At 46.1% G+C, this 16,425-nt stretch overlaps 1 protein-coding gene across 1 annotated transcript; it reads left to right on the top strand.

Annotated features, from left to right (window-relative positions):
- Positions 1–10,279: 10,279 nt before the first annotated feature.
- Positions 10,280–15,921, top strand: LOC123111043 (RNA polymerase II subunit A C-terminal domain phosphatase SSU72). Its single transcript, XM_044531722.1, has 4 exons — positions 10,280–10,684; positions 11,149–11,294; positions 11,421–11,539; positions 15,625–15,921. The coding sequence occupies exons 1-4, from the start codon at positions 10,458–10,460 to the stop codon at positions 15,727–15,729; spliced, it is 597 nt and encodes a 198-aa protein (XP_044387657.1). The 5' UTR covers positions 10,280–10,457; the 3' UTR covers positions 15,730–15,921.
- The last annotated feature ends 504 nt before the right edge of the window (positions 15,922–16,425 follow it).

Genomic DNA, 16,425 nt, shown 5'->3' on the forward strand with positions numbered 1-16,425 from the left:
AGAGTATGTAGGAGCCAATATGAGCATCCAGGTTCCTCTATTGGTTATTGACCGAAGAGGTGTCTCGATCATGTATACATAGTTCTCGAACCCGTAGGGTTCGCACGCTTAACATTCGATGAAGATATAGTATTATATGAGTTATGCGATTTTGGTGACCGAATGTTGTTAGGAGTCCCGGATGAGATCATGGACATGACGAGGAGTCTCGAAATGGTCGAGAGGTAAAGATTGATATAAAGGACGATAGTATTTGGACATTGGAAGTGTTCCGGAGGGTGCCGGGTACATATCGGGGCACGAAAGGGGTCCCGGGCACCCCCGGCAAAAGATATGGGCCTTATGGGCCAAGAGGGGAAACATACAAGCCACCAGGGGCTGGTGCGCCCCCCATATGGGCCGAACGAGAAGAGAAGGAAGCAGGGGAAGGGAGAAGGAGAGGGGGGGATTCAGCCTCCCCCTTCCTTCCCTCCTCCCTCCTCTTTCCTCCCCCTCCAACAAATAAGGAAAGGGGGGCGCCAGCCATGGGGAGACCCCAAGTAGGATTTGGCCTACTTGGGCGGCTCCTGGCTGCCTCCCACCTATATATATGTGGGAAGGGCGCCCCCAGCACACACCAGACAGTAGTTTTAGCCGTGTGCGGTGCCCCCTCCACAGTTTACACCTCCGATCATATCGTTGTAGTGCTTAGGCGAAGCCATGCGAGGATCACTTCACCATCACAGTCACCATGCCGTTGTGCTGAAGGAACTCATCTACTACCTTGACGTCTTGTTGGATCAAGAAGGCGATGGACGTCACTGAGCTGAACGTGTGCAGAACTCGGAGGTGCCATACGCTCGGTACTTAATCAGTTGGAGATAGAAGAAGTTCGACTACATCAACTGCATTGTCAAACACTTCCGCTTACGGTCTATGAGGGTACGTAAACACACTCTCCCCCTCGTTGCTATGCATCTCCATGGATCGATCATTGCGTGTGCATAGAATTTTTTTGTTTTCCATGCAACATTTCTCAACACTGGTATCAGAGCCAGGTCTATGCGTAGATGATATACATGAGTCGAACACAAAGAGTTGTGGCTGGTGATAGTCATACTGCTTACCACCAACATATTATTTTGATTCGGCGGTATTGTAGGATGAAGCGGCCCAGACCAACCTTACATGTCCACATACATGAGACCGGTTCCACCGACAGACATGCAACTAGTTTTGCATAAAGGTTGCTGGAGGTTGTCTATTTCTCCTACTTTAGTTGAATCGAATTTGACTGCGGCCGGTCCTTGAAGAAGGTTAATACAGCAAACTTGACAAAACACCATTGTGGTTTTGTGCGTAGGTAAGAACAGTTCTTGCTAGAAGCCCGTAGCAGCCACGTAAACTTGCAACAACAAAATAGAGGACGTCTAACTTGTTTCTGCAGGGCATGTTGTGATGTGATATGGTCAAGACATGATGTAATAAACATTATTGTATGATATGATCATGTTTTGTAAGCTATCGGCAACTGACAGGAGCCTTATGATCGTCTCTTTATTGTATGAAATGCAAACGCCATGTAATTGCTTTACTTTATCACTATGCGTTAGCGATAGTTGTAGAAGCAATAGTTGGCGAGATGACCACGACGCAATGATGGAGATAAAGGTGTCGAGCCAGTGACGATGGAAATCATGACGACGCTTTGGAGATGGAGATCAAAAGCTCAAGATGATGATGGCCATATCATGTCACATATTTTGATTGCATGTGATGTTTATCTTTTATGCATCTTATTTTGCCTAGTACAACGGTAGCATTATAAGATGATCCCTTCACTAAATTTCAAGGTAAAAGTGTTCTCCCTGAGTATGCACCATTGCTACAGTTTGTCGTTTCGAGACACCACGTGATGATCGGGTGTGATAGACTCTACGTTCACATACAATGGGTGTAAGACAGTTTTGCACATGCAGAATACTTGGGTTAAACTTGACGAGCCTAGCATGTACAGACATGGCCTCGGAACACTGGAGACCGAAAGGTCGAACATGAATCATATAGTAGATATGATCAACATAGAGATGTTCACCATTGAATACTACCCCATCTCACGTGATGATCGGACATGGGTTAGTTGATTTGGATCACGTATCACTTAGATGACTTGAGGGATCTATTTAAGTGGGAGTTCTTAAGTAATTTGATTAACTATACTTAATTTATCATGAACTTAGTCTCGATAATTTTGCATATCTATGTTGTGGATCAATAGCTCGTGATATAGCTCCCCTATTTTTTTGATATGTTCCTAGAGAAAACTAAGTTGAAAGACAATAGTGCAGACTGGGTCCATGGTCTGAGGATTATCCTCATTACTGCACAGAAGTATTATGTCTTTGATGCACGGCTAGGTGACATGCCTGTTGTAGGAGCTGATACAGATGTTATGAACGTTTGACAAGCTCGATATGATGACTACTTGATAGTTTAGTGCGCCATGCTTTATGGCTTAGAATTGGGAGACGTTTTGAACGCCATGGAACATATGAGATGTTCCAAGAGCTGAAATTGGTATTTCAGACTTATGCCCGTGTTGAGAGGTATGAGACCTCTGACAAGTACTTTGCCCACAAGATGGAGGAGAATAGCTCAGCCAGTGAGCATGTACTCAGAATGTCTAGGTACTACAATCACTTGAATCAAGTGGGAGTTAATCTTCCAGATAAGATAGGGATTGACAGAGTTCTCTAGTCACTATCACCAAGCTACTAGAACTTCATGATGAACTATAATATGCAAGGGATGTCGAAAACGGTTCCCGAGCTCTTCGTGATGCTGAAATCAGCGAAGGTAGAAATCAAGAAAGAGCATTAAGTGTTGATGGTTAACAAGACCACTAGTTTCAACAGAAAGGGCGAGGGAAAGAAAGGGAACTTCAAGGAGAATGGAAAGCAAGTCGTTGCTCCCATGAAGAAGCCCAAAGCTGGACCCAAGCCTGAAACTAAGTGCTTCTGCTGCAAAGGAAATGGTCACTCGAAGCGGAACTGCCCCAATACTTAGCAGATAAGAAGGATGGCAAAGTGAACAAAAGTATATTTGATATACATGTTATTGATGTGTACCTTACTAGTGTTCGTAGTAGCACCTCGGTATTCGATACCGGTTTAGTTGCTAAGATTAGTAACTCGAAACAGGAGTTACAAAATGAACACAGACTAGTTGAGGGTGAGGTGACGATGTGTTGGAAGTGATTCTAAGGTTGATAAGATCACCATCGCATACTCCCTCTACCTTCGGTATTAGTGTTGAACCTAAATAAATGTTATTTGGTGTTCGCGTTGAGCATGAATATGATTGGATCATGTTTATTGCAATATGCTTATTCATTTAAGTCAGAGAATAATTGTTGTTCTGTTTACATGAATAAAACCTTCTATGGTCATACACCCAATGTAAATGGTTTATTGAATCTTGATCATAGTAATACACATATTCATAATATTGATGCCAAAAGATGCAAAGTTGATAATGATAGTACAACATACTTGTGACACTGCCGTTTTGGTCATATTGGTGTAAAGTGCATGAAGAAACTCCATGCAGATGGACTTTTGGAATCACTTGATTATGAATCATTTGATACTTACGAACCATGCCTCATAGGCAAGATGACTAAAACTCCATTCTCCAGAACAAGAGCTGATGACTTATTGGATACAATACATATCGATGTATGCGGTCCGATGAGTATTGAGGCACGCGGCGGGTATCGTCATTTTCTGACCTTCACAAATGATTTGAGTAGATATGGGTATATCTACTTAATGAAACACAAGTATGAAACATTTGAAAAGTTCAAAGAATTTCAGAGACAAGTGGAGAATCATCATAGCAAGAAAATAAAGTTTCTACGATCTGATCGTGGAGGCGAATATTTGAATTACGAGTTTGGCCTTCATTTTAAACAATGTGGAATAGTTTCACAACTCACGCCACCTGGAACACCACAGTGTAATGGTGTGTCCGAATGTCGTAACCGTACTTTATTAGATTTGGTGCGTTCTATGATGTCACTTACCGATTTACCACTATCGTTTTGGGGTTATGCATTAGAGACAACTGCATTCACGTTAAATAGGGCATCATCTAAATCCATTGAGACGACACCGTATGAACTCTGGTTTGGCAAGAAACCTAAGCCGTCGTTTCTTAAAGTTTTCGGATGCGACGCCTATGTCAAAAGGTTCAGCCTGATAAGCTCGAACCTAAATCGGAGAAGTGCGTCTTCATAGGATACCCTAAGGAAACAATTGGATACACCTTCAACCACTGATCCGACAGCAAGATCTTTGTTGCTAAGAATGGGTCCTTTCTAGAGAAGTAGTTTCTCTCGAAAGAAGTGAGTAGGAGGAAGTAGAACTTGATGAGGTAGTTGTACCTTCTCTCAATTTGGAAAGTAACACATCAAAGAAATCCGTTCCCGTAATGCCTACACCAACTAGAGAGGAAGCTAATGATGATGATCATGAAACTTCATATCAAGTTACTACTGAACCTCGTAGGTCAACTAGAGCACGATCCGCACCAGGGCGGTACGGTAATCCTGTTCTGGAAGTCATGTAATTAGACCAAGGTGAACCTACAAACTATGAAGAAGCTATGATGAGCCCAAATTCCGACAAACGGCTTGATGCCATGAAATCTGAGATAGGATCCATGTACGAGAACAAAGTGTGGACTTTGGTGGACTTGCCCGATGATCGGCAAGCCATAAAGAATAAATGAATATTCAAGAAGAAGATTGACGCTGATGGTAATGTTACTATCTACAAAGCTCGACTTGTCACAAAAGTGTTTTCGACAAGTTCAAGGGGTTGACTACAATGAGACTTTCTCACCCGTAGCGATGCTTAAGTCCGTCCAAATCATGTTAGCAATTGCCGCCTTTTATAATTATGAAATCTGGCAAATGGATGTCAAAAACTAGATTCCTTAATGGATATTAAAGAAGAGTTGTATATGATGCAACCAAAAGTTTTTGTCGATCCTAAAGGTGCTAACAAAGTGTGCAAGCTCTAGCGATCCATCTATGGACTGGTGCAAGCATCTCAGAGTTGGAATATACGCTTTGATAAGGTGATCAAAGCATACGGTTTTATACAGCCTATGGTGAAGGTTGTATTTACAAGAAAGTGAGTGGGAGCTCTGTAGCATTGCTGATATTATATGTGAATGGCATATTATTGATTGGAAATGATATAGAATTTCTGAATAGCATAAAAAGGATACTTGAATAAGAATTTTTCAATGAAAGACCTCGGTGAAGCTACTTATATATTGAGCATCAAGATCTATAGGGATAGATCGAGACGCTTAATTGGACTTTCATAAAGCACATACCTTGACAAGATTTTGAAGAAGTTCAAAATGAATCAGTCAAAGAAAGGGTTGTTGCCTGTGTTGCAAGGTGTGAAGTTGAGTAAGACTCAAAACCCGACCATGGCAGAAGATAGAGAGAGAATGAAAGTCATTCCCTATGCCTCGGCCATAGGTTTTATAAAGTATGCCAAGCCGTGTACCAAACTTGTTGTGTACCTTGCCATGAGTTTGGCAAGGGGGTACAATAGTGATCTAGGAGTAGATCACTGGACAACGGTCAAAATTATCCTTGGTGGACTAAGGAAATGTTTCTCGGTTATGGAGGTAATAAAGGGTTCGTCGTAAAGGGTTACGTCGATGCAAGATTTAACACTAATCTAGATGACTCCGAGTCTCAATCTAGATACATATTGAAAGTGGGAGCAATTAGCTAGAGTAGCTTCATGCAGAGCATTGTAGACATAGAAAAATGCAAAATACATACGGATATGAATGTGGCAGACCCGTTGACTAAACCTCTCTCACAAACAAAACATGATCACACCTTAGTACTCTTTGGGTGTTAATCACATGGCGATGTGAACTAGATTATTGAATCTAGTAAACTCTTTGGGTGTTAGTCACATGGCGATGTGAACTATGGGTGTTAATCACATGACAATGTGAACTATTGGTGTTAATCACATGGCGATGTGGACTAGATTATTAACTCTAGTGCAAGTGGGAGACTGAAGGAAATATGCCCTAGAGGCAACAATAAAGTTGTTATTTTATATTTCCTTATTCATGATAAAGGTTTATTATTCATGTTAGAATTGTATTGATCGGAAACCTAAATACATGTGTGAATACATAAACAAATACCGTGTCCCTAGTAAGCCTCTACTAGACTAGCTCGTCGATCAAAGATGGTTAAGGTTTCCTAACCATGGACGTGTGTTGTAATTTGATAACAGGATCACATCATTAAGAGAATGATGTGATGGACAAGACCCACCTGTTAGCTTAGCATAATGATCATTTAGTTTTACTGCTATTGCTTTCTTCATGTCAAATACATATTCTTTAGACTATGAGATTATGCAATTCTCGGATACCAAAGGAATGCCTTGTGTGCTATCAAACATCACAACGTAATTGGGTGATCATAAAGATGCTCTACATGTATCTCCAAAGGTGTTTGTTGAGTTGGCATAGATCGAGATTAGGCTTTGTCACTCCGAGTATCGGAGAGGTATCTTTGGGCCCTCTCGGTAATACACATCGTAAACTTGCAAGTAAATGACTAAGGAGTTAGTCACGAGGTGATGTATTATGGAACGAGTAAAGAGACTTGCCGGTAACGAGATTGAACTAGGTATGAAGATACCGACAATCGAATCTCGGGCAAGTAATATACCGATAGACAAAGGGAATAACGTATGTTGTCATAACGGTTCGACCGATAAAAATCTTCGTAAAATATGTAGGAGCCAATATGAGCATCCAGGTTCCGCTATTGGTTATTGACCGGAGAGGTGTCTCGGTCGTGTCTATATAGTTCTCGAACCCGCAGGGTCCGCACGCTTAACGTCCGATGACGATATAGTATTATACGAGTTATGTGATTTTGGTGACCGAATGTTGTTCGGAGTCCCGGATGAGATCACAAACATGACGAGGAGTCTCGAAATGGTCGAGAGGTAAATACTGATATATATGACGATAGTATTCGGACACCAAAAGTGTTCCGAAGGATACCAGGTACATATTGGGTCACCGGAAGGGGTTCCAGGCACCCCTGCAAAAGATACGGGCCTTATGGGCCAAGAGGGGAAACGCACCAACCACCAAGGGCTGGTGCGCCCCCCACATGGGACGAACCAGAGGAGAAGGAAAGAGGGGAAGGAAGAAGGAAAGGGGGGATTCAGCCTCCCCCTTCCTTCCCTCCTCCCTCCTCCGGCAAATAAGGCAGGGGGCGGCCATTAGGAGACCCCAAGTGGATTCGGCCTACTTGGGCGGCTCCTGGCTGCGTCCCTCCTCCCTCCCACCTATATATATGTGGGAGGGGCGCCCCTAGCACACACCAGATAATAGTTTTAGCCGTGTGCGGCGCCTCTCTCCATAATTTACACCTTCGGTCATATCTTTGTAGTGCTTAGGCGAAACCCTGCGAGTATCACTTCACCATCACCTTCACCACGCTGTCGTGCTGACAGAACTTATCTACTACCTCGATGTCTTGCTGGATCAAGAAGGCGGGGGACGTCACCGAGCTGAACGTGTGCAGAACTCGGAGGTGTCGTACGTTCGGTACTTGATCGGTCGGAGCTAGAAGAAGTTCGACTACATTAACCGTGTTGTCAAACGCATTTCGCTTACGGTCTAGAGGTACACACTCTTTCCCTCGTTGCTACGCATCTCCATAGATAGATCTACGTGTGCGTAGAATTTTTTTTATTTTCCATACAACGTTTCTCGACACCGTCGTCTCGTGCGATTCCCACGCATGGATTGAGCGAGACTAAGAGCATTACTAGTAGAACCCTCAAACCCTCAAATCCTCAAAGCACTTTTAAGGGTTGAGAAGTGCCACTTTTTGACACTTTTAAGGGTTGAAAAACAGGGGCAAATACTAGAACCCTCAAACCCAACCCGTAAACTGCTTTAAGGGTTGGATTTGAGGGTTCTAGTCTTTGCCTCAACCCCAACCTTTAAATCTATCATTTGGCATCTCACAATTTATGACAACAAGAACACAATCAACTTCCAAACAAACTACCAAATGACAATCATTGATGCATGGTTTAATAGTTTACATCACAAAATCATCATCTTCCTCCTCTCATCGGCACCATCACCAAAAGTTGCACCTCGGCGCCATCTCCTAGACCACAAGCGGGCTCCATCAAGCATGTCCATCACCACCAATGGAGTCGTACACACCGCCATCACCACAACTACTCATCGGAGTGTCACCTCGAAAAGTAGAGGACGCAACATGAAACATCCTCTTCCTCTCCGCGATGTCCTCCTTGTAGTCCTTCCACCATTGCAATTGGTCTTGATCCATGTCCTTCTTGGACATCATCATGTGCTCTTTCTCTTCCACCATGAGTTCCTTCCATACCTTTGCCTCTTTGAGCTTGATCATCCTCTCCTCCAACTCGGCCTTGCGCTTTGCTTCTTCATGTTTTGCTTCAACTTGTGCAAGCTTGACCTCTTTCTTCTTCTCGGTGATAAGAAGCTTCATCTCCAATGTCTTCGTTGTCAATTCCTCTCTTGCCTTTATCATGTGGTCCATCTTCTCCCTTAGGCTTGACGCCTCTTCTTCCATCTTCACCCTTAGCTTGCCCTTCTTGTTTCCCTCGGGCTTGCCCACGTTCCTCTCCTCCTCATCTTCACTATCGTCCATCCTTAGCATTGCCGACTTCTTGGGTGCGGTCTCTTGATCCCTCAACTTCCACTTGTCAAAGGTTTGAAGAATTGACCAAACATGCTTAAATGGGAATGGCTTGCCCTTGGAAGCGGCCATCTCCTTGTACCTCAAGCCGGCAATTGTCTCCTATCAACCACACATAAATCACATAAGAACCCACCAATAGCATAGTGCACACACATAATCAAAAAAGTGAAGAAATATGTACTTACATAGTCACTCTCCACGGTTCCACTAGGTGGTGCATCCCTCACTTGGTCCATGGCCGCACTCCAACGAGAACAAGCGGGCTTGATCAACTCCCAACGGCCTTGAAGCGACCGGAATGTGCGATGGATGAACCCACTATTCTTCGGCTTGATCCTGCAATAGACGTCCTCGATCCTTTGCCAATAGAGTTTACCGGTTTGATCGGTGCCGGTGGTAGCATCCATTCCCACAGCTGCCCAAGCACGAACCAAGAGGACATCTTCCGCCTCAGTGTAGTTTGTCGACCGAGCGTGTGGGCGGGAAGCGGCGGTGAATGCCTCCACCCCTATCTCGGCCACCTCCTCCTTGTCATCCCCTTCATCCTCCTCATCTTCCTCCTTTTCCTCCAAGTCGTCTCCAACCCTAAAGGGGTCTAGAGGCGGAGCTCCGAGGTCCACCTCCGCGTTTTGGAGGAGGTCCATGAATGAGGATGGGGTTGCCATTTCCTCGAGCACCTCGTGCGCGGCGGGAGAAGGTTCGGCGACGGTGGCGGGCGGGGGCGCGGCCGCGGCAGGGGGCTTCTTCCGCGGCTTCTTCACGGCCGGGGACGAGCCGACGACCTTGGCGGCCCCTCGAGGCCCACGGCCGGCCGCCTTCGGGCGGCTCTTCTTGGGGGCGGGCGCCGGGGCCGTGGCGTGGGCAGGCGCCGGGGCGGGGACGGGGGCCGGGGCGGGAGGCTGGGAGGCGGGAGGAGGCGCGGCGAGGCCCGCCCGCCGCCGCTTCGCCCCGACGTGGGTCGCCGCCACCACGTCGGCGACGGCCGGGCGGGCGGGGGCGGGGGCGGGGGCGGGGACAGGCGCCGGGGCGGGCGTGGCGGGAGCGGCAGGCGCGGCGGGCGGGGGCGCGGCCGCGGCGGGGCCTTCCATGGCCGGCGGGGCGGGAGGCAGCGGGAGGCGGCGGGAGCGGACGAGCGGTTGGCTCCCGCGCGAGCGAGGAGGACTGCGACGAGGAGGAGTGCGGGTTGGGGGGAGATTTTCCCCTCAACCCCTACTTCTACAGATTGCAAAGTCGTTTAAGGGTTGGACCTTTAAATTTTTTTACGGGTTTGAGGGTTTAGAGGTTCTAGTCTACGGCGTTTTTTCGGCGAAAACTGTAAAAAAGCGGTTATTTTTAGGGGTTTGAGGGTTTGAGGGCTCTAATAGTAATGCTCTAACTTGCAGAAGACGGACGATTCGGCAATTCCCGTATGGGACAGAGCTGCTTTAAGCTTCGTATATATGGGCTGGAAAACAGATACAGCCCAGACAACCAAATAACTCGATTTCATTCAAGACGAACCTGATTGAGAATAATGCAGCCTACCAAAGTCAGGGCCAAGAAAGTTTCCTCTCTAGACTCAGAAAAAAAGTTTCCTCTCGCGTGTAAGGGCTCTGTCAGATAGAGTCCGGACGGCCCGACCCTACCCTGCCGTCGGCGAGGAGCAAGGATGACGGCGCCGAGGAGGTGGAGGTTCGCGATGGTCTGCTCGTCGAACATGAACCGGAGCATGGAGGCGCACGCGGTGCTGGGCCGCGCGGCGCTCGACGTCGAGTCCTACGGCACCGGCTCCCAGGTGAAGCTCCCAGGCCCGTCGATGCACGAGCCCAACGTCTACGACTTCGGCACCCCTTACGGCGGCATCTACGACGACCTCCGCCGCAAGGATCCCGACCTGTCCGTACTATTCTAATCTCTTCCCTTTCCTTCTTTCGGTGATCTGGTGCTCGGGGAGGCTGTTCTTGGGTTTATTTGAAACAAACGGGAGGCTGTTACGGCCTGGCCGTTTGAGGATTTTGGATATGGTTTATAAAAAAAATTATGGTGGTTTGGAGGAAACGTAGATAAATCGTGCAAATGTTTTGCGATATCTGGGGTTCCTTCGTACCCATTGTATCCCCTTTTCTCACTATTAGATTCAGCTCCCCCGATTTTGTTTGAAGCGCCTGTCGATTAGTTCTGATTCAGAGACATGTAATCGTTAATGATTCGAGGGGGCAAATGCGGCAAATCGACTTGAGCCTTCGTTCTAAGAAAAAACACTGAGATAACTTAACTCCGGATATTTTTGTCTGTGGATTCCCCTAGCACTTTGTCAATGCATTCTTGTGCTGAGTATGGATTTTTTGTGACCCATACAGGTACAAGAGGAACGGCCTACTGCCAATGCTGAAGAGGAACATCTCGGTGAAGCTGGCGCCGCAGAGGTGGCAGGATAACGCCGGCGATGGGGTGTTTGATATGATACTCACCTTTGAGGAGAGGGTCTTCGACTTAGTCGTTGAAGGTAATCAACTGACAGGGGGGGTGGCAATTTTGGTCTACAAAGCACTTCGGGGACTAATCGCTAGAAACCTTTAGGATTGCATGGTTTTGTTGGCATTCACCAAGGTTGGGATTTGGTCGTGTGCAGATATGAATAACCGTGAGCAGAGGTTATTGAAGAGCGTGCTGATAATCAATATGGACGTGAAAGATAACCATGAAGAAGCTGCTATTGGGGCAAAGCTTGCTTTGGATTTATGCCACAAGGTATCCAAACAGCATAACATATACAGTGTGCAAAGTTATTCCTTCCAATGATTTTCTAATCACCAAGAAAAATATATCTTTGTGTTTATTTTCGATATGTATTTTGTACAAATTGTGTGAATGCTAATGATAGTGACGAACTAACTGTGCTCCCGCACACTAGGGACAATACATGCTAAATTGGATTGGGCCCATGTACTACTTTAAATCTTAAATTATAGAAAAGGAGTGTTACTTAAAGTAAATAAATAGCTAAATGATGATGGAAGCTCTAGAACAGCTAAATCTTAGTGCAAGTTTACTAGTTCAACAAGCTAGTGCAGTGAATAAAAAAAAACAGAAACGAATCATCCATCGCAATTGGCATATTATTGCCGACATCATCCTCTTAGGTCTCCACTTCATAGCTCCATCCTCAATCCTCTTCTGTCCTCATGAACAAGTACTTAATAAGTGCACCACTTAAATTATCCTTTGAGATCCTAGTTGTATAGCCAATCCACAGGTAGCAACGAATAGAAAGGTTTTGGTAATTTACCACTTGGACAGCAGGCTACGTGCATTTTTGATGAAACAGAAAAATGACCATCAGTAAATAAATACTAGTGATCAAGTCTAGCGTCTCAATCACCATGCAAGTGAATGTACTTGATACGTAGAAATCTTCAGGAAATGCCAATCCAAAGATTCGTGTTTCAGGATACACCACTCCTTTTCTCATGTCAGTGGGAAGCCTACCTTGAAACGTGACATGATTGTAGTTCCATACCCTAAAAAGATTATGTTATGGTATAGCATGGATTCATTATTGCAAACCTGATAATACACCCAATCGGCCAACCTAAGTGTTCTGGTGACTTTCGCTGACAATTTTATTGATACTGTATGGGAATAGTATCTCCTGTGCCTGCCAAATTGCCACATCAAATCACACCAATGAGGTTGCGTTGCTGCGTTGGTCAATTATACCTGCAGGGATCCCTCTGTATACACAACCATTCGTTTCATGTAAATTCACCTAGTATGATTCTGTGCCTGTGACTCCTAAGCATTGTCTTTAACGTTGCCCTTCTTTTCCCCCAAACATGCCTCTTCAGGGTACCCTGTCCTTGAAGGATTCACGAATTGCAACTCCCTCCACTATGTAATGCACACGGTTTTTCATGTTATCACTTGCATATTTCACAATATGATACTTTATACAAAATTAATAAGACACTCAAGTAGGACGAATATGCCTCAACCCATTATTTAAGAGTGGGTGTACAACTTGCCTCAAGAGAGCTGGTGATGGCACTTCTAATGTTATTCACGTATTCCTGTCTCATTTTAAAATTAGTCACTTAGTCCTATCTCATCAGCAAGCTCGGCATCCTATTGTGAGCATATATATATTTTTCACTTAAGGAAAAAATCCATGCAGCAATGAAGGTCGACACTGTTGATGAAAATCCATGCAGCAATGAAGGTTGAAACTGTTAATAAAAAGTCATGCAGCAATGAAGGTAGGGTTTAGGGTGAGGGCTTTGAAGCTGAAGTTCTGGGGCTTAATTTTCTTTGATCTGAAATCAGCTGCCAACCTTGGCATGCAGACACCATCTAGTGCCGTGAATTCCTACTGGGCCAGCATCAGCATATTAACAACCTCCACGTATACCTAGGTTTGAACTTTGAAGGTGATCAATGCACTTGAGGTTCTTGACAGTGAGCGGGAGGCTGAGATATGTGATAGGGTATGAGGAGAGCCTCGCCGGGATCCTTTCTAGGATGTCGTCATCCAACATGATACCATTGCATCTAATTGGTGCAACAAGGCTTTTTGTAAATTAGTCACTAGGCCAGTGATGTGGCCAAACTTGATAAGAATCCGAGAGAGGGCTGTCACGTCCTCAGTAGGAGCAACAAAAATGGCCTCATCATCGGCATACATGGAGGTTCTGAATCTCGGTCCTTGCCCAGCCAGACGTTGGTCACGTTGCAACCAGCCCTGAATAGTGGCCTTCTCAAGAATGCTTTGAAGAGGGTCAATGGCAATCACGAATAAGAGAGGTGATAGAGGGTCGCCCTGTCTGAGCCCACAACCATGCCCTATAGGGTTTCCATGCACACCATGAAGCAGGATGGGCGAGGAGGAGGAAGCGAACAAGGCGGCCACCCAATCCCGGAACCTAGGAGGAAAACCCCGGCGCGCGACTGCGCGAGCACATCGAAGATATAGTCCCAAGGGACGGAGTCAAAGGCCTTTTTAGTGTCAAGCTTGAGCAGCAACATCGATCTCTTGTTGCGGTGGAGTCTTCTAGCATAATTGTGGACAAAAAGAAAGTTGTCATGGATGCTTCGTCCCTTGATGAACACACTTTGGGCGTTGAAGACCAAGGTGCTCATGTGCAGAGACAATCTGTTTGCCGAAATTTTCACCATGATCTTAGCAATGGCATGGATCAGACTGATCGGGCGGAAGTCACTAATCTCCTTGGTGTCGTCCTTGGGAAGAAGAGCAATATTCACGTAGTTGAGCTGATAAAAAATGGTCGTGTGGAGATTGGAGAAAAGGTTGACGACCGCCATGATGTCGAGCGCAATCACTTCCCAACAGGATGTGAAGAACGTGCCAGTAAACCCATCCGGACCGGGGGCCTTGTCACCAGACATTCCCATGATGGCCACCTTGACCTCTTCCTCCGAATAAGGTGCGTCGATACCCTCAAGATTGGAGGCAGTGATACGCAAGTCCGGCCAGTTGAAGTCATAAGGGCGCTGAATAGGATGGCCCAGAGTGTTGGAGAAATGCGAGTGAACGATGGCCTCCTTCTCGTCATGGCTCGTGACCCATCCGTGGTTGTGCCTTACCTGATGAATAAAGTTTACGCGTCTACGCCATTAACAGGCAGGTGGAAGAATCAGGTGTTTGCATCCCCCCCACCCAGATGAGAGATGCGGGCACATAGCTTTTTCCTTGTATATTCAAGAACCACCGAGGCAACAACTCTTTTCTGTAGCTGTTGTCTAATGTCGGCCTCCTCTGCGGATAAAGAATGGTGCTCCATGGCGACACCAAAATGGAGGATCACCTCCAAGGCCATGTGCAACTGGAGTTTAGCGTTGGAGAAGAGGGGCTTGCTCCACGACCGAGACAGGAGGCCACCAGCTGGAGCTTGTGATAGAGGATTTGACACGGCTCTACATGCCCATGCGGCTTCGCCCAAGACTTTTTCAACCACCTCCTTAAACCCCGGAATCTTGACAAGTTCTTGAATTTGAAGGATCTTGGCCGCTTCGGACCCTGGTCATGAGCCAAAACGAGTGGGCAATGGTTGGATAGGAACGATGACGAAGCATGCAGAATGTGGTTTCTGAACATGATGTCAGCTTGCATAATGTGGGATTGAGCCTCTCATTGGACCAAGTGAACTTGCGGTTCAATCCCCACACATTCTAACTTGGTATGTTTATTATGTTTGGGCTACGCATGTTGGAACTTAAGCCTACTCATCAACCAGCCCCATGAAGGCAATTCGGCAGCAGCCATCAGCATGCGGGACAAAGGAGGCAGACGGTAGTGAACCAAATTTTTGGGATCGAACAGATTGCATAAGAGAGCAGCACACAACTTTCATGAAGCAGTCTTCCCCAGTACAGCAGGAACAAAATGACACTCTAATACAACTAGGCCATTAGCAAACAGCAGCATCAAGCCCAGCTGCGAACTAAAACCGGGGCACAACACACATGTCTTGGTAGGATCTTCTAACATGCGGACTAGGCGAACTCAGCAAAGCAGCCGCAAGCAGACTAGGCCACAGTAGAACCCGCGGCCACATGTGAATCCTGGACATGGTCCACACGCCATTTGCTCCACCATGCGCGACCAGAGCATCTTCAACAGGAGTTAATAGGTCGCAGTCAATGCGGAATATATAAAAATTAGATGTATTTGTCTTTATCATGATTTTGCTCACAAGCTTGTGTTTCTCATGTTAGTCTGCGCATGGTTTACAAGTTTGAAACGTGATGGTGAAGTTATTATTCATGTTGTGTGAAACAAAGGAGAAGCTAACTTGCGTGCTCTGCTCTCGTTTTTTCAGCTTGAAGCAGTGGCTGGTGATTGGGAGGAAATAATCGATGACCTGATTGCTGCATTCGAGAAGCAGCACAAGCGGAAGCTCACATACTACATCTCGTTTTACTGACTTGACACCGCCTTGCCCCTTGTCACAGAGGCTCGCTAGTTTAACCTGATGTTTGGATGGTCAGGAAACAGTAGAAAACCGAGTAGCATTGTGCTGCTCTGCTGATGGTGTAGAAAAGACTACATGTAACAACTCTTCTCCTCAGGTGTCCGTCCTGGTTGAGCAGCTTTATCAGATTTTGACGTGCCCTCAGGTTAGGTGTCTTGTTCATTTGACCGGTCAGACCTGCTCTTCCTTCCCTGGCATGGCGATCCATCGTCTGCCGGTGCCAGAACCCTGTCTTGCGATGCTGACAGCTCTGACCTGCAATTTTCAGTCCAGCAAACCGTTTGCACCACTAGAGTTTTTGCCACCCACACATCAGTTTCTGGTGGTGTTGCCGTTTTCCCCGTACGACCTATGTCGTGTACCGGTTTCTGCCGTCCTGCTTGTTTTGACGGCTTGATGTGGTTGACACTTTGACCCCAGTTCTGGTTCTGCCCGACTTAATGGCAACTCCAACATAGACACAATCTTCGCCGCAACGGAATTCAACTTCGACGCAACAACTCGGATGAAATTACCAAAACATGGAGCTACTAGGAATGATCCGGTCGTCTTGGCCGGGAAACAGAAACCTGTCCTTTTTAATGGCATTCAATTTGCACACATTTGGTTTTTTTGTCCAAACCAGCACGACACTAACAATGCAAATAT

The sequence above is a fragment of the Triticum aestivum genome, chromosome 5B (genome assembly GCF_018294505.1).
Source record: "Triticum aestivum cultivar Chinese Spring chromosome 5B, IWGSC CS RefSeq v2.1, whole genome shotgun sequence".
In the NCBI taxonomy this organism is placed as follows: domain Eukaryota; kingdom Viridiplantae; phylum Streptophyta; class Magnoliopsida; order Poales; family Poaceae; genus Triticum; species Triticum aestivum.

What these genes read in the sequence shown, in the direction of transcription:
- LOC123111043 (XM_044531722.1), top strand. Translation starts at nt 10,458, where the DNA reads ATGACGGCGCCGAGGAGGTGGAGGTTCGCGATGGTCTGCTCGTCGAAC. An exon ending in CGCCGCAAGGATCCCGACCT is followed by an intron (nt 10,685 to 11,148) that starts GTCCGTACTATT and finishes TGACCCATACAG; the next exon opens with GTACAAGAGGAACGGCCTAC. An exon ending in CTTCGACTTAGTCGTTGAAG is followed by an intron (nt 11,295 to 11,420) that starts GTAATCAACTGA and finishes GGTCGTGTGCAG; the next exon opens with ATATGAATAACCGTGAGCAG.